This window comes from Zonotrichia albicollis, chromosome Z, assembly GCF_047830755.1.
Source record: "Zonotrichia albicollis isolate bZonAlb1 chromosome Z, bZonAlb1.hap1, whole genome shotgun sequence".
NCBI lineage: Eukaryota > Metazoa > Chordata > Aves > Passeriformes > Passerellidae > Zonotrichia > Zonotrichia albicollis.
The window spans coordinates 78,754,037-78,772,965 of record NC_133860.1 but is presented as its reverse complement, the minus strand read 5'-3'; the positions used below and the strand labels follow the sequence as shown (position 1 = coordinate 78,772,965).

At 43.3% G+C, this 18,929-nt stretch overlaps 1 protein-coding gene across 8 annotated transcripts in view; it reads right to left on the bottom strand.

Moving 5' to 3' along the window:
- ZNF462 (zinc finger protein 462) overlaps nt 1-18,929 on the bottom strand; it is a 90,293-nt gene that overhangs the window by 9,149 nt on the left and 62,215 nt on the right. For all 8 annotated transcript variants that reach the window (XM_074533327.1, XM_074533326.1, XM_074533331.1 and 5 more), the window contains 3 exons: nt 9,386-9,650; nt 6,672-6,808; nt 1,167-1,390 (listed from right to left, as the gene is read on the bottom strand). In XM_074533327.1, the coding sequence (XP_074389428.1) occupies nt 1,167-1,390; nt 6,672-6,808; nt 9,386-9,650 (626 nt within the window). The remainder of the gene's footprint in view (nt 1-1,166; nt 1,391-6,671; nt 6,809-9,385; nt 9,651-18,929) is intronic.

The window sequence follows — 18,929 nt, the reverse complement described above, 5'->3', positions numbered from 1 at the left end:
TGATACCTTAAACTACCAGCACCACCACTGCAGGTCCAGATCAGAAGGGAGAGCTAAGTTAAGGGAATAACAATCCCAGACTGATGCACTGTGTCAAAAAACCCGAAGGAATAGTTCATCCTGGACACAGCAGGCACCAGGAGATGTGGAACTCCTTCTGTACCATTTGAATTACACAAGACTCTCCAGAAGTAATAGAGGACACAGAGGAGCCTAGCATGCCAACATAAATTAACAAAGTTTGGTTGTATAAGATGGCCAAATATTTTTTGAGCATGAAAACGGTTGTTTTTTGGTTTGGTTTTTTTTTTTTTTTCCCCGGGATTCTGCTGCTAATACCTTCCATATATATTTGGCTTTAAGGAATAGTCATTCAGTCAATGAAGCTTTTAGTGAGGACCTTTAGTGGGCAGCTAAACTCCAGGAGGGGAAGGCACATAGCTGCCTCCCCTGGAAACTTGCCAAGGAAGCACTCCAGGAAATATCCCAAAACACATCTCAGTTCTAGAACTTAAACATTTCTCAGCTACAGAAATTCAAAGCTAGCAGTCTGTGGAGAGCCTTTAATGACTTCTCAAAGATGGGACCTGATATGCTCTCAGGTAATCCACAAAAACTCCAAAGCAGCCTTAGCTGAGGACCTGGTTAGCCCTGCTGTTTATCTTTCCCTTGTTAAAGGTAAAAGGGGATGTATAGACCTCTTTGTTATTAAAATATGCGTGGCATGTCATGCTGCTGAAGTTACCAGAGCAATGCTGTGTTTGGAATCTCCTGCCTTTCACAGGGGCTGAATCACACTGCCCTGGTATTGTTCCACAACTCTTTCCCCACCCCCCTTTAGATAAACCCAGCACACACAAGGGCCTTCTCCAGATAATCACACTCTGCATGCAGCAGCAGTTTGCCAATTCTGATCAATCTGAACAGAAACAACAACAACAAAAAAGATAAATAGAAAAATGGGAAAGGAGGGCGCAACATGGGATTAGCTTTCATATTTGGGGAGGAAGAAGAAAAAAGAACCCAAAGGGAAGCACAACATGGGATTAGCTTTCAGATCTGGGGAGGGATAAAAAAAAATAACCCCTGTGTCACGACATGCAAATAAACCAATTCATTATTTGCAAAGACTAGATTGCCACAAATTAAAGCCAATTGGGTCCTACCTTGTGCTCATCTCGAAGGTGAGCGTCCAGCTCCTCTGTGTGTTTGGTCTCATAGTAGCAGAGTTGGCATTTGTAGGGTTTCAGTTCATTGTGCTTCTCTATGTGCTGCTGCAAGCTCTCGTCACTGGAGCAGGTGAAGGTACACTTGTCGCAGCGGAAAACGACTCCCTGCAGGTACTTGGACAGCTTGGAACGGCACACCTCAATGGGAACCACCCTCTCCTCTGTGGGGACAGCACAGCACTCACTCAGCAACACCAGGAAAACCATCCTGCCCCTCTTAACCCCCCAAAGCCACAACTGCAGGTGTCCTCTGTGACTGGGGGGTGAAGAGGATGAGTATGAAAGGTTTTGGGCCAAGCGAGACTCCATCTACGAGTCAGAGGAGCAGAGCCTAGGAACACAAAACCCAGCCATAAATCAGCCCAGACCAAAAGTTTGTTTTTGTTCAGTACTTGACAGCAGCTGGGAGCTGCTTCTATAAAAGCAATAAACAGGGGAGCTGCAGGGTGTGCTTCCCCAAGCATCACACACTGCTGGCTCTGCACAAATTGGAGCTGGCGTTCTCACCACCACACCCAAACGTGCCCTCTGGGGGTTGAGAAGGTGAGCAAGGCAGCACTTCTCCCTGGAAAAAGGCTGTGCAACTTCAGCCAGCAGCAGAACTTCCTGATTTTTCCCAAAGCCCAGGCTCTGCACGCATGATGTACTGAAAATGCCCTTGCTGAGTTTTTAAACTCTGCACTGCCTCTAACAAAGCAGTGATGTTTAACAGAGCAGCAATTAATTTCGGTCATTTGACACAGCCAGAATCTGATGTGCCTCAACACTCATCCACTGTGGTTCCCTCCACGCTGTGCACACCAGAGAAACCCCAAATCTCACCCTTCAGCTGAGGGTCACCAGCAGATCCTCATTAAGGCTTTTGTTACCCAAACTGGCATTTTGAACTGGAACACTCGAAACTTAGCACTGCTCCTCCTTATGCACTGCATACTAAAGGAGGGTTTTTTGATCCTCCCCATCCAGGCTCATCCCCAAGGACAGGAGAAAAAAAAAAAAGAGGCCTGAATCTCTTACGGTAGACATGAAGGCTGAAGGAATGTGAGACGTGGCAGTGCACACATGGATCTGAGCCAAAGGGCCCTTTCTTCTAGTGAGGAGGGTAAAATTACATCCAAAGACAACTACAGAAACACACACTCCCTTTACAGCAAGACCTTTCTTTTTCTGCAGCTCAACAAAATATTCCATCCTGCCTAGCTTCTCCCTGAGCACAAAACTTATCTCCTGACTTCCTCTTTTTGAAGTTTTCCCCAAGGCTATGCCTTAACCCCAAAAAAAAACCAAAACAACAAACACCCAGAGACTTAGGATTCTTTTCTACACCAACAGCAACTTCTCTAACTATAAGGAAACCAAAAAGTGGCCATTCAGGGTGGAAACAGGGGAGGGGAGAGAGAATAGGGTTTAAGACACAGCAGAATTCAAAGCTGTGCTGCTGAGATCACCAGAGAAACTTTTTACAAGGTTGTTGCAGCTGCGTGCTTTTGGGCTCTCAGAAATTAGTGACACAGCTGGTTTCAGAAGTGAAAAAGCCAAGGGAAGTCTTCAAAAACAGAAATACTGATTAAAATATTTCAACATTCACCTTTCCTCCAACAGCTGGCACCGATTAAAAAGGCAAAACATGCCATGGTATAAAACTTTAAATCTACCAGCCTGAAGTAAAGCAGCATTCTCTTATTCATGTGAACAAAACCTATTACCTCACAACCACACACACAGAGCCCCCAAATCAAAGGCAACACAGTAAGAGAAGGGCAAAACAGACACAAATATCAACTCTAGATTGGAAGATTTCAATTTCAGAGAATGATTTATAATTTTTACATGATGTGTTCATGTCAGTGAGCTTCCTCCAAGCTACGATTTTGGAACTTGCAGGGCTAGCTGGACCTGGAATGTTACATTTTTTAAGGTGATGCTCTCACCTCCAGCTTGCCCCTGCAAAGCTCTGTTTATTTAATTACTCATTTAGAATGCACTTATCATGTCTGGACAACCAACAAAATTGCAGCAAACCATAAACCGCACACAAAAATTGAAGAGGTAGCTTCTTTGCCCCCCATGAGACTTCTTCAAAGTTCCCATCTGTGTCTAATCAAAGACTACTGCAGAAACCTCACAAAAAGACGTCCCAACTTGTGGAACAATTTTGCAAGAGCGGTAATTAAAAAATTAACAACAAAATAAACACCTAACAAAAGCATCATCTTGGTTCAAGAAATCCAATCCTTCCACTAGGCTGGGATATTCAGGCTAATTGTACCAGGGAATGAACTGAAAGGACATTAATGACTAACTATTCTCAGTACTGTAACTCAAAGCAGACATACATTTTTTGGCTCAAGGCTAAGGATTCTATTAGTCCTTAGTTGTAAGGAGAGATCTTTGTTCAGCAGCACATCAAAGCATATATAACTCAATTCCTTCCCTCAAAGGTAAACAAAAAAAATAAAAAAGCAGTCCTACTATCCAGACACAGACCAATTACTTGGTCATCCTGGGTATTGAAAATACACATTTTTGCCTGGAAATCCAAACTGCACCCACAGAACCAGTAGTATTTGGATTCCAGTAGTCAAAAGCAAGCACTGCATAAGGATTCTGCATGCATCTGTGAGGTTGTATCTACAATGAAAAAATGCCAGAAAAAAAGCATGTACAAGGAACCAGGATCTGTAGCAAGGAAGCCTTTGGGGAGGTGGGTAAATTTCAAAATTTACCTTAAAGGTCATTAAAGGTATTTAAACATATGGGTGGTATTCTCTTATATGGAAGAAGAAAATCACTAGGTTATTTAAAGGAAGGATAAGGAAGAGAAATACCCAAGGATTTAAAAGTATAGCCAACAGTGAACTTGGTACATTTGATTCAGCCCTGAAAAAACACCAATATACTTCAAAATGCATGAGGGGAATGCTGCTGGAAAGGATAACATGAGGAGAAAAGGTGGTCAGGCACTGGCAGGGGCTGCCCAGGGAGGTTTGGGGTCCCCATCCCTGGAGGTGTCCCAGGAGCACCTGGAGGTGGCACCCAGAGCTCTGGGCCGGGCACAAGGCGGGGACTGGCCACAGATTGGGCTCAATGGTCTCAGAGCTCTTTTCCAACCCGATTCTGTGACACACTAATTGCGCTGTGCAGCAGAAATTAATGGCTAACATGCTGCTACATCAGGAATTCCCTGTCTCCCCTTGCCTGTAATAAAGACCAGGGAGAACTAGAGAGCCAAACTTCTCCTCAGTGACCTGCAGCACCTTCTGTACCCACAGGAGGGAGGCTGAACTGCCCTGGCACTGCTCAGGGGCACGTGGGGCATGAGAGAAGCTCCTGGAACCTCTCCTTCTTCATGGAAAGCAAACTTCTTGCCTTATATATTTTTTTTTCTCACTAGGCATTCAAGCTTCTAGCTGATACTGCTTTCACCCTGTGAAATTCAGCCTCTGTAGCCACTCATTAGGAGGCAAATATATTCTCCATTTCAAGCACATGCTGCTTCACCAAGGATTAGGGGTGCAGCAACTTGGAAGTAATGTAAGAGTCATGCATCTGTAAACATGCCTTTTGCACAAAAGGAACATTAACTGTGAGTGGATCGAATCCTTCACTCCTGATTTTACATACTGCACCACTCCACCTACCTCAAAACTAATTTTCTTGGGCTGCAGCTCAGGGTTATGCCCTTGCTTTGCCAATGCAATGGCCATAAAACAGGAAAGCTATCTCAGACTACATTGACTACCCCTCAGTCTCTTTTCCAGTGCACATTAAATCTTGTCAAAACCATCTGCTTCAGCTGCCACACAATTAAGCACAACAGTAGAGGGCTGCTTTTTAGCTGGATGTGTGCACAAGAAATCACTCTAAGTATGAACCCTGGATGCGTGATGTCAAAGAAAACCCTTTTGTGGCCTCTTGAGACTCTTCATCAGCTATAATCCCATTTGCATTAAAACTTCCTTTACTCTGTTTTTTCCTCCCCCCAGCACTGTGGTGTGTAGATCATTACGTCCTTTTGGCATAAGGTTTCTTTCAGCAGCAAAAACTCTTTGAGGTTGGTTTGTGCAACTGAAGGAAGTCCTACAGAAGAAAAGATTCACAGTTTCACTCACCCAGGAGGTGACAACCTCCTTTCAACTGGTCAGAAACAGCTCTGCACAAGCAGTAGAGCTGCTTAATGAAGTGCTCTTCCACTTCTGCAACTGGACATTCCCAACATCCAACCTATGCGTGATGGAAAATACCCTAAACCCATCCAGTTCCCTCTATTTTAAAGGCCTGGCATTGTCTGCTGGAGCCCTGGCATGGCCACAAAATGGAGAAAACCAGGCAAAATCTGACACAGCAACATGTTCAAGGGCAGGAAGTAAAAGCCAAAGCATCGGCCAAACCCTTGCAACCAAATATGTCAGCTTTGTAATGTGCTTTCAGGTCATTTCCCCAGATGTTCCCTCACAGAAGCCCTGCTACACCTGCCAGATTTCTTTCTAGCCCTGCTAGAAAGAAATCTGAATTCTGCCAAGCTCACTGAGCTGGTACAAGAAGGACTTCAAGCTACCAGCACTGAGAAGTGGTATACTACATGGAATTACAACAGCGCTTGTCACACCAGAATCTCCTCCAGGAAAAAGATGGCATGCAAAACCTGTGTTTGCTCACCAGCAGTACCCCACTGTGAATCTCTGCCCAACCTGCACGCAGGCAGAGTGCCATCCCAACACATGGGTTTGGGTTTCGGCAGCCAACAGACCATCCACAAGCATCAAGTGTGATAGCTGTGGGCAGGAATCCCAGCCCAGAGAGCCCAAACTGCTGTCTCTTCTGAGCCACCAAGCCCACAGTTAATAGAATATAGAAATCCCTACTCCCACTTTTAGCAGGCTGTAAAAAAAAAGTATTTAAAAATGGAGAGGTGTAGACAGAAAAGGAGCCTTACAGTAAAGCGAAAAATGAGATTATTATTTTGTCCCTACGAACACGGAGGAGAAAATACTCAAGGAATTTATCAAGGGATATTTTGAGGCCTCTAGGGTTAGCTGATAAACCCTTTGGGTGACTTTATGATAGCAAGGCCTTTAAGATAACAAGGACATGGTCAGGGCACAACTCTGGCCTAGATCAAAGTTGCAAATTAGGGCAACTCTTTCTAAACAGCTTGATGGCTTTTCACCTCCCTTGAGGAAAACCTTAAAAACTATCCCAAACCTGCCCTGTTTCAGCACTGGCAAACTTTGGATTTTACAGGAGATAAATCAGATGCATCTTACAGAAATGAAACAAAAAGACAATCAAGGGCTAGTGACCCCTTCCATGTATTTGTCCTCATGTACAGAGAGAGGAAAAATTTAATGAAACCAGACTGAAATATTGAATGAAACCAGAACCAGGGCCCTGTCCAGCACTCCCCTCACTGGACACAGACACGGACACGTATGTTTTTACCTCTGTGCAGAACTATGTGGTCGATCATGTTGCGTTTGTATTTGGTGTGGTAGAGACAGAGAGGGCAGCGAAGGTCTTTGGGTCCTTCCTCGGGGACTGCCGAATGCCCGGCCTCCACGTGCATAGTAAAAGCAGATCTGTGGGAGAGGAGGGACACAATGGCAGCAGTCAGGAGGGCAGCAGCGAGGTGCCACAGCTCTCCAGAAGGGACGTGTGGTGTAAAGAGGTGCAGGTGCCACTCAGCCCTGTCCGCGCGGCCCCGCAGAGGGGCTGCTCACGTGAGCGGCACATGAGCGCAGCAATCTGCAGGCCCCTGCCCTCAAAGCAGCAAACACTCCTGGTGACAAGATATTCTGCTGCATGGGCTGCTCCATGCAGTCACACTGCTATAGTCAAGATAGCAAAAGAATTCCCATCCTTTCATGCTCACTGTCTGTCTTCAGGCTGAAATGTTCAGTGCATTTTCTCCGGTGAAGGTTGAATTTTCAGCAAGTTGAACAAAATCCATCAGCTGTTCCGGACTTGCAGAGGGGAGGAAAACTTATTTCAGGCAGAAAACATCCTTAACCATCTTGATCTAACCAGCTACACAGTTTAGATTGTGGGTATCAAAGGGATTTCTGTTCACAGCAAGTTTGGGACTGAGTTGTTTAACTTTCAAAGCATCAGCTGTAACGATCTGAAAACCCAAGACTTAGAATATTGTACTTATTAGTGTGGAAGAATGAATGAATACTTCACAGTATTTCTGAACCAGAAATTTCATGCTGGCATTACACTGGCTGCATACTTAGAAGTTGCAAGAGATACGCATAACAGAAGAAATTAACTGTACATCCATTTAACCACAAGCCCAACTACTGAAATCAAGAGCTGTTTCTAGACTTGGGGTACTTGGTTATTTTTCACTAATACAGTGAAAAATAATTTATTTAGTATTTCACTAATACAGTGAAAAATAATTATAGTGGTAAAAAAATTATCACTAATACAGTGATAAATGTTGCAAAAGCTAAGGGGCTTGACACATTGAACTAGAGTAAAAAGTGGCTTTGGACCCAATATCACTGAATTCTGCAGGTAAATTTCTGCCAACTTTGGTCACTGCTCTCATGCTTTTACGTTTTTAGGATGGCTTGAAGAGGGGACTGGCATGTTTTTGGGGGGCTTTTTTGCCTCTTCCCTTTTTTAAGACAGAAAATACACTGCTATGAATGTGTTTAAATGCTGCCTGATTTATTTCATAATATCAAGGTGAAAGAAAACGGCACTTGAAAGACACAGACAGACTGGACCTGTAAATTTCTGGTAGTATTTAGGAGAGCAATCAGGATACTAAACATAAGCAGGAAATTTTAACATGGGTAGAGCAAAGATGAAGCAACAAAGGGAAGACTCAGTGGATTCTCTCAGGTTTGTGCTCAACATTTTCTTCAACAGAACTCCTTCCCTTGATCCAGTCCTACCGTTTACTGTCACTCTTAACAAGTTCAAGACCTCAAATGTCAGCTCAGGGCGTTATGCTCAAGGGCCCAGAACATCAGGAGGAAATTATGAACTGCACAGGTGCCTTTTTCTCTTTTCTTACAGAATAGCAGCTAAAAACACACACACAAACAAACGCACAAGGCACCAAGCCTTTAAATTTAAATAACTGGATTTTCTGAAATGTCTCTGTATGTTATCAGATGTACTAGAGAATAGCATCTTTCTATCATTTAAGCTAGAAAGACTTGGGGGGAAAAATAAAATTACATGAGAAGGGTTTCTTCAGTAAGGTGAAATAAATTCCCCTGTCACCGCTGGACACTTGATTGTCCCACGTTTCGTGCTGGCTGCATGTGGAAATTACATTATTTCTGCAGAGAAAATGTTCACACTTAAGGACAAAGGGATTATGATATGATAGTTTTTGATTCTCAGAAAATCTCAGAGAAGTAAGGAGGGGTGCAGCAGACTGCAACACTAGATTTTCAGAGGGCAGACTCTGGCATGGTTAAAAGATTGGTTGAGAGAGTCCTATGGGAGGGCATCCTGGAGGACAAAGGAATCCAGGAACATCTGATGTTCTCCAAGGAGAAAATGCTAAAGGTGCAAGAGCAGACTGACTCCATGTGCCAAAAGATGAGACTGGCATGGCTGGACAGAGGGATGTGTCTGGAACTCAGGGAAAAATGAAGAGTTTATGAGTTTTGCAAGAAGGATTGGGCCAGGAGGACAACGGGGATGTTGTGAACCTGTCGGCCTCAAGTTGCACCAGAGGAGATTTGGATTGGATGTAAGGAAAAAATTCTTCTCAGGAAGGGTTGTCAGGCACGGGAACAGGCAGCCCAAAGAAGTGGCTGAGTCACCATCCCTGAAGGGATTTAGAAGATGTGCAGATGTGTCACTGAGATTTAACACCGGGCTTGGCAGTGCTGGGTTAATGGTTAACTCCATGATCTGAAGGGTCTTTCCCATCCTAAACAATTCCATGATTCTGAAACCCTCTGCAACTGTGCTGCTGTCTGCAGCAGATGGTCCTGGCTGTTGCAGGAGACGAGAAAATGGATTACATGGATGCTGCTGTGATCTGGCACGGCATTTCCTACGCTCCTCTCCCTGGTCAGCAGTGCCCATGCTCCTGTTGGCCATCAAAGACCTCAGAAGTCTTTTCAAGCGCTGAAAAACAAAACCCTCACAAGTTCAGTTCATCTGTTCAGCAGAGTACTTACTTAAAGCCTGTGTAAAAGGAACAATCTTTGCACTTGAAGAGCTTCTTCCCTCCGTGCTTGTCGCGGTAGTGGCGCCGGATGCTCTGAATGTACCCCGAGGAGAACTCGCAAAATTCACAGTTAAGGATGGCTTCCGCTTTTTCCACTCCTGCAGCACTCCCAGAAAGTGGGATTGGGCTGATGTTGTTGTTGTTCCTGGCCAAAGCTGCGGACTGGTAGTGGTTCAACTGCTGCTGAACATCGGGAGGCTCCGAGTATGAAGAGTCTGCAGGGAAACAGAGCGGAGTTGTTATTCCAGGTGGATCAACAAATCTAAAAAAGGTTTGATGATGCCTGCTCCAGAACCCACTGGCTTTTGGAGGGGGTTGACCAAGCTGTTGGTTATGAAACTAATCCTGCTTTCTGAAGGGATTAAGAGGTGCAGCACTTCTTAATCTAATTTAATGTGTATTCTACAATTTATAAGGTGAGAAATAGAAATGATGCTTTTTTAGATCTGATTCGGGGAGAAAATGAATGACACATTTAAATTAAAGTAGTCTAAAAAAGAAGCCTGATTTTAAGACACTTAATTTTTGAAGGTAAAGCCCTTTAATCATACTGCCAAATGTTTTATGTGTTTGGCACATAAAATCAGAGCAGATCCTCTCAAATATCTTATGCCAGTTCACACAAGGTGAAGATCTGGAACAGGGTACATGTAAATAATCTATCTATGTGGGGAAAAAAAAGAAGAAAAAAATGTAATCCATTTTCTATCTTATGCCAGTTCACACAAGGTGAAGATCTGGAACAGGGTACATGTAAATAATCTATCTATGTGGGGAAAAAAAAGAAGAAAAAAATGTAATCCATTTTCTATCTTATGCCAGTTCACACAAGGTGAAGATCTGGAACAGGGTACATGTAAATAATCTATCTATATGGGAAAAAAAAAAAAGAAGAAAAAAAAGAAGAAAAATAAATGGATACTTTTCCTTGCTCATGCTGATAATGTTAGAAATTAAATCATCACTGGAAAATAAAGATGCTTAATCATACATTCCAGTAAAGCAAACTTTCAAACTGCTGCTTTGCCATACTGAGAAAAGAGATCTCCAAAGACACATCCCTTCTACAAGCCAGCAGAACTCTGCCACACCATTTTAATGGCATGTGGAGGAAACAGAGATGTCTCAGTAGTGAAACTGAAAGCTGTAACATGTTGGTTGGATACCCCCAAAAAGGAGTGTGGGGGGAGGGAGGGTGGTGTTGAACCTTTCCCAACACACTGCTTGAATGTGGAGGTTAGGAATTCATCTGCTTTGTTCTACATAACCCACAGCTGCCCATGAATGGCACAAATCAAAGCAGATGAATAAAGCACAGATGAATTTCAGCGCAATTTTCCTGAATAGAAGACAAAGGGCTCTTTTCCTAAGCTTTCTAGAAGAGGGAAGAAAAGCCAGGGGAGGGGGGAGGTGGGAGGGAAGTCAGGACACAAACTGTACCAGCCACCTCCTGCTTTGATGTGCTCTTCATTTTCCAAGGCTGAATTCCCCAAGGCCAGATATATAAGAATTCCCTCACAGACACACATTTGTGGGAACTTAACACCATCCAATCCAACCAATTAGTATGGGGAAACAAAAGGCAAACAGGCCTATACAACACTGAGTGTGGGGACTTCCCCACCTGTCTTCAAAAGAGCAAAATGCTTGCTTTCTTTTCCCACTACCACAGGCAGGGGGTTACACATGCCCAAGAAACGAGTAACAAATAATGACAATTAAAAAAACCAAACCAGACCATGAAACAAAACAGACACAGCAGGTAAATGTCTCCAGGCTCCCCTGGCTTCACCACCAGGCGTACACAGCAAAGAGGAAGGCAGAGACATGAAAGATTCTGGTAAAACGAATGAAATCTAGGTTTGTTTTTCTTATCCAAGCCCCATCACCTGAGTGAGGCTGGATTACAAGGCTGCATTTATCATCCCTTGCTTCCACCGCTTCCACAGCACGTTTGTTCACCAGGAGGGCTCACAGCGAGCTCCACCTGTTTAAATGTCACGGCTTTCCTTCCCCCTGTGCTGGAAGCAGGCTCCCCACATCCTTTACTTTGGCACAGGGTGGCCCTGAGGAGCTGCACACCCTCTGCAGAAGCCTCTCTTCCCTCAAAGGCAGCAACTGTGCGCTCACCCCTCCTCTGGAACAGGACCTTGAGGGCTCAGATGGGATTTGCTGACTCACTTCTCTGGGCTACCAGGTTCAGCGATTCTAAAAGCTCAAAAACACTGTTAGGCAGATCTCCTGGCAAGGGCAAGGCAGCCTAAAAAGAAAGTTCATACCATTTGAAACAGGGTTTGGGGTTTTTTTTTGTTTGTTTCTTTTCTCTCTTTTTTTTCTTTTTAATGTGTTCTAGTCAAACTAATCTTAGGGTATTGAAGTCTACTTTGTGGCTCACTTGTTCCCCTCCTCAGGAAGAAAAAGATCAAAAATTTCCACCACATCACCAATGTTCCTGGCCACAGTCCCAGAGATATCCATGGCTAAGAAAGCTACAGGTCTAAAAAACCCATTCTTTCCAGGAGAAGGAAGTTTTGCTGTTGTCTGCAAGATCTACTGTGCTTCAGATGTTTTTACTCCCCCTATCATCTGGTGTCTATTATTCCAGCTTTCGGACTTTCCATCGGTTATTTACACAGCCCTGTGCAATCTGGTATGTGAAAACTGCAGAAGCAGGCAGTTCCATGTCAATTCCCCACACACAAAACCAAAAAAAAAAAAAAATAAAAGGCACATCAAGTAGCTTTTTCCCTGTCATCATCAATAGCCAGAAGAGAATTCTACCTTTCACACAGGCCACTCCACGATTTTTAGTATGTTGCTTTATTACACTTGAAAGAGTCATGACATTTAAAGGAATTTTAAAAAGCCATCTGAAGAGCTTTTCCAGCGAGTTGTACCCTTGAACAATGGCAGCATGCAGGACCTGGTGTACTCCTTGCCTTTTCCCATGCCAAATTCCCTCATTACACTTGCTGCAGCGCAGGATTCAGCGCTTCCTGAAGGAAAACACTCAGGATTAACACATGTGCACAGGGCTTCTGATGGTGTCTGAGGACCAGCTTGCCAGACAGCTCCCCTGGCACGAAGGGGCAGCCCAGCTCCAGCAGGAACACCCTGGGCAGAGCCCAAAGCTGACTGAAGGCACGGGAAGAAGTTTTCCTCTGGGTTTCAGTGAGCCCCACCTTCACTGTGCCCACTCCAAAACCAGCAGCAGCTGACCACAGCCTGCCTCCGAAGATGCATTCTGGCACACAGAATGCAAACTGCCAGCAAATGAGAAACAGTGGATGGAGGTGAGCTTTGGAATTTTTTTTTTAATTTATTTTTTTAAAAGCAGTGTCTTAGAGAAGGGCCAGAGGGTGCACAGCCACAGTCACAGAGTACTGCTTTAAAAACTGAATTTTTCTTTGCTCTACTCCTGTTGGAAGGGTGGGCTGATGTTCCCGACACCTTTTGGAGGTGCTGCCCCAACAAAGCAGCTTTTCCTCCAGGAGCAGAGCTTTTCCTCCAGAACTGACCCAAAAACTGAGTCATGGATGTACACAATGCAAGTTCCACCTCCTCTTGTTCCTGCATCCCAAGCACAAAGGGCTGGGTGAGCTCTGATAAAGTGTTAACAGCCTTGGCCTAGAGCAGGAAGAGGGTTTAGCTATCCCTGTCTGAAAAAAGTAAAAAAAAAAAAAGCCCTAAAAGCCTACAAAATCAGAAATTAGAAAACATTTAAAAACGCAAAAGGAAGATTTAAGAAAATTTGTATTAAGTACATGTAAAACACAGCAGCAGCGAATAAACACGAATGGAAGGGAAATTAAGAAAAATTAAACACCAGGAAATACCATTTACATTTTAAGGGAAAAAGGCACTTTTTTTTTTTCACTCAACAGCCTTGAGGCAGCGCAAGAAAATAAAGCACATTCATATATGCAATGAAAGGGAAGAAAATGGAACACTTAGCCCTGACTCATTTGAAACAATCAAACAAACAAAAAAAGCCCACACCCAAAATGCTGAGACTCCTTTTTAAAGACCAATTTTATTCAAAACAAATGGAAGGACTTCACTGTGCAACTCCAAAAACAAGATAACAGCACAGGACGATCTGAGATAAAATGAAGGACACCTACAGTCATGTCAAGAGGCAAAAATTAACAGTGATTGCTGCAGTTAAAAATGAAAAAAAACAGTCGCAATGCTGAGAATCTCAATTTTGAGATTTTACATATGGACATACCTACAAATTACCTGCACAGGACAAATAACAAGGCCAACAAATAATGTAACCCCTGCCAGCACCTATGCATCTAAAAAGCATTATCTTTCCTTAGCACAGAACAGTATTTTTATACCCAAAATTCCAGAAGTTGAAAGGAAAGCAGGAGAAATGATGGTCCATGGGGTGATTTATCAACACAGCTGTATCTAAATTACTGCTGCATTCTGGTAAGAACACACAAGCAAGTCTCACTGTGTCCCTCCAGGGGCATTTCCAGAATGCTTAGAACACTAAAGCCCCTTGTGTGGAATGCTATCACTCCAAAAACTTCATCCAGAGTACAGTCCCAAATACTGGGACAAACGAGTCTGCCAACAACTCTGGAAGTTACCACCTCAGCCAAAAGAGCAAGTCGTGAAAATTCAGCTTGATTCCCTGCACACCCCTGGGTCACACACTGGGGAAAAAATGTACAAAGAAAATACACAGTGAAAACCCACCACAAAAGCAAAATGAAAATCCAAAGTTTCATTGGATCCTGTGTGGCATATAACAGGTTTGAGATACCTAAACTAAAACAAAACTTTGGGATCCCTTCCAGGAGGAAAAAAAAATCAGTTTCAGGTCCCGAACTGAAAACATAAATTTACACAGAAATTCAGTGATGTTTCTGCTGTCTGTAGGTATTTTCAGAGGTATCAATGAACACAATATGCAACAGCAAAACACTTCCACAAGACTCCTAAACCCAACAACAAGAGGCCAGAAATTCACCCAGACACCTCAAAGTAAAGCAACAGCTGAGAAACAAGAGGGAAAAGGACTTTTTAGAGGGAGGAAATTAAAGCTCTGCTCCATCCTTTTAGGGTGGACAGAACTAGACATATGTAATATAAACACTTCCATGCCTGCAGAGTGATGGAATAGGGGTGGAGGGAGGAACCCTGCTCAGGAAAAGCAGCTGTTGGAGTGCACTGGAAAGTGACGCTGTTGGCTTTACAGAATTTTAATAATTTAATAGCTCAACGACCAGGAGGAGTCACTGGGAGATAAAAGTGAAGACACCATGCCCTCCTGGTATATTCACATAGAAACATCAACCAGTCAAAAGAGACCAGTATTTGTAAGAATAGAAATTAGGGACAGAGATGTTTGGCTCATGAGATACGGAAAAAAACCCAAAGGGAATGTGTAAATAAAAGAAAGTGCTTAGTAACACTTTGGGAGAGAAAAAAAGGAAATGAAATATTAATATAGGCCCAGGACATTCTGGATCTATGAGGAAATGTTCTAGAGAGACTAAGAGGAAAATATTTGGAGTGCTATTTAATTTTATCTGAATTCATTCATAAAAAGAAAATTTCTGCAAAGAACGACAGGAAAAAAATCCAAGGATTTCAGAAAAGCAGCAGTCTCCTCTGGATAAAAAATTTGTAAAACCAAGTAAAGATGCAATTCTGCACCAAAGAACACCAACAGACAACATAAGGCAAATTGCTATTTTAAAATGCTTAAGGAATAAGCGTAAGGGTGGAATTTAGGAGATTTAGGAACACAATCCCTTCCAAAATTCAACGGGGCTCAAAACCACCAGCTGACTGAGTGGCAGGATTGCACATAGCCATGAATGGCAACAGCTTGAAAAGTGGGAAGGTGGCGAAGCAGGGTGCCACACAAAGACTGTGAAGACTGCACACATTTGTTCACTTTATGCCACGCAGCACTGACCTGGAAGGAAGAGTATGTGGGAGGGTGAAATGTTCTGGCAATAAATTAAGCTGAGGGGAGGGGAAGATAGAAGAGACTCAGACTCAGAGAGATGCAACTGAACATTCATGAGGAAGCTCAGGGAAACAGACAGTGCAAGTCGTGTTCACTGAATGCTCAAAAACAGAGTGTGAGCCTAGTCCCCTACCTAAATTCTGATTTCTGCTTAAGAACCTTTACATTGCCAGAATGTTACGAGTGAGAGATAACAGACACAAGTTTTGTGTCCCTGCTTGCACACTCCCAAAGAAAAAAAAAAAAACAAACAGAAATCACAAAGTAGAGAAAATAAAGCCCTGGAATAAAATCGTCATTTAAGCGATTTATACACCACTACTACCCCAAAAAAAAACCCCACAAAAAACAACAACAAGCCCAAACCAAAACAACAAAAACAACACCCAACCAAAAAAAACCAAAACCCAAACAAAACAAAATCAAACTTTGTTGGTGGAATTTATTTCAGCTTTATCTCTTAAGACCACTTCTTGCATCATGACACACCAGCTTTTGTGAGGAGGATATTTCATGTGTTTAAGAAGAGAGCAATAAGAAAGGCATATGAAGAATGCAATCTTGTTTATTCAGGAGAGGTGAGAGAAGCTATATCCATATTTCTCTATAACTTTGAATTTCCTCTGAATTTGTGTGCATACCACAGCTCTGACTGGGACTGAGACAGCACAGAGGCTGTGCAGCTTCTTGTGCTAATATCCAAGAAACTTCCAAGGGACATAAATTTCACCTCTTAAGACAAAAATAATAAATAATTTTTATCATCTGAAGCACTTCCACAGAGGGACTCTCACCCTGCTGCCTGTACAAGAATTTTGGAGTTTCACAGTTGAGATCAAGAGTGCCTACAACAGTCTGTAAAAGATGATGCATTTGAAAGCAGCAGGAACTAATTAAGATCTAAGGAGAAGCAATATAATTGATGAAAAAAGTTATACCACAGTATTTCTGTAAGAAGAAAAAGATCAGTCCAGGAAATCCTCCAGGCTCCTCTGTTTAAGAGTATTCAACACCACCAGAAATTCCCATTTGCTTGAGCTTTCAAGGCAGGCACCACCCTGCTGTGCTGGTGCTGTGATTTGGGAGGGTCAGTTCAGTGCTCAGGAAATGCTTCACCATAACTTCCAGTTATCCCTTGTTCTCATCTCTTCTCCCCACAACAATATTTATTTCCTGCCCTCAAATCAATCTAACTTTTCTGCTCTTTAGGTGACTTGGTTGATTATTGGTCACATTTAGGCTGCACGCAACCCTTTCACTGTCAACAGAATTAAATTCCATTGCCTTAATACAGGATTGCACTTAAAACGAGGATTTCTGCTACATATCAAACACTGGGACCTGTTTTCATAAAACGCATAAAATAAAAAGTTTTTCCTTATTCCTTATTCTGTTGAACCAAACTCAAACTTCATAAATGGAAGTGCATTTGCAGAAGAGGGGGACACAAACAGAACTGGAAATAGCTTTAGCAAGACACTGATTTAATCAATCTGCTAAAAGGACTAACTGGTAACAGGCTCTTTTTGGAATTTACAAAGTTCTACTTCAACTGATTCTTCACTCAATACAATAATCTATCAATCAACTTTTTGCTTTTTCATCAGTAGCCATTTGATCCTCATGCTGTTGTGTTCCACGATTTCCTTCTCATTTTTAAGGACAATTCATCAGGTAATTTTCACATTTCCTTCCCTATGTGATGCTCTACATATTTATATTAATACAAACACAGTGCCACAAACACTGATGTTTCTGTCACCTAAATGCTCACTCTCCTCTAAGGCTTGAAATGAAGAGGGGGAGAAAAAAAAATCAATTTATCAAGCAATTCTTATTGGCATTCTGCTTTAAAACTGGCCCTACAATTAAAGTGGCAGTATGTGGGCACCAAGGATTCATTCCAACCACAGAGCTCAGGAACCTGAACTTGTGTAATTTGTTCTGGAGACCTCCAGCACACACCTTGACATTATTTTTATTGCCAACAGAAAGTCCTCATCTGTATCACCAGCTTCGAGCCCAGAACACTCCGGGCAGTGTTTCCAAGCACTTGTAGTAACAATGTTCCTTAAAGAAGAAATAAAACCAGCTACTTAAATGTCAGATCTTGGGTTGTCAACTGTGATGATAACACACATCCATTTCAACAGAGCCAAAATGAGCAAAGAAGTTTTTACCTCTCTGCCAAGCACCAGACCCCTCCAGCATGTTTTAAATCAATGGGATGAACTGGAGTCCCAGGTGACAGGGAGGATACCAGTGAGGCTGACAGAGAAGGCTGTGATGTGTGGGCAGGATGCTCTGCAGAAATGCCCTCTCGCACACCCTGCACCCCCTTCCATGCCTTTTCACTCGGTGTTGAGTGATCACAAACTCCCCAGGCACACAAGAGATCAGCATCTACCACTCTGCCCTTTATCATGAACACGAAAACCAGAGCCAAAAGAAACCAAAAACCTCAGGAAATAAAGAAACCAACAACAAAATCCCAGCCCACAACAGGAGTCAGGATATGCTTCCTTCTTTCTCTGTGGGTGCTATCAGGTAACTTCTTTCTGCATCAGATGTTTCTTCTTTCACTAATTTCTTGACCTGCCCATTTTGTCTTCTCCCAAGCCCAGGCAAGCCTTCCAGGGCCACAGCAATTCCACAACAGCAGGATGGCCAGCTCCACACAAGGCTGACACCAACCTTCTCCAGCCTCAGCTTTGCCTTTGCCCATTCAGCTCAAGCACAAAACACAGCACCAGGGAAAAAAAAATAAAAAAAAAATAAAAAGCACAATGAACAGCAATCTGACACTCCCCTCAGCACAGCCAATGACATCTCCCTCTGTTCCACCAGCCACAAAACAGCTCTCAACATGCTGCAGGAAAAGGCCAGAAGCCAAACAACTATACCCCAGTGGAAGAGAGCTTCAGAGAACAAGGTCATCCCCCCAGCGCCTCAGGACCTTGGAACAGTGAGGAGTTTGTTCAGTAAAAGTGGAGGTGAACAAGCCCTGTGCTTGTTCCACCAGTCCCTGCCAATCTGATGGAGGAGGAAAGTCCTATCTGATCCAGCATCTGATGTTTGGCTTAACGCTGACCACAAGGAGTGAGACAAACCAACAATTACCACAGAGCTTTAAAAGCACTGTCAGGCAGCGTGGCCAATGTGGGAAGAAGAGCAAGGGCTGAGGGGAAAAGCAGGAACTTGCTCTAGGTTAGAAAAAGAAGGAGCACAGCTGGGGAAAACAAAACAAAAGCAGCCTGCAGGTAATAGCACAGGTTAATCTGATAGCTGGGAGTGAGCGTGAGGCATCACTCCTGTGGGGCACAAAAGCAGGGAAACAAGCAGAGCAAGCAGACAGCTCCTTGCAGCCCAAGTGTAACTATAAAAGCAAAAACATCTTCTGCTCTGCAGTATGCAGATCACCACCTTGCATCCTTAACGTGGATGCAATCCTTCCATCTCACCTGGCAATTAAAGCAATTAGCTGTGGAAGCTCTGCCTG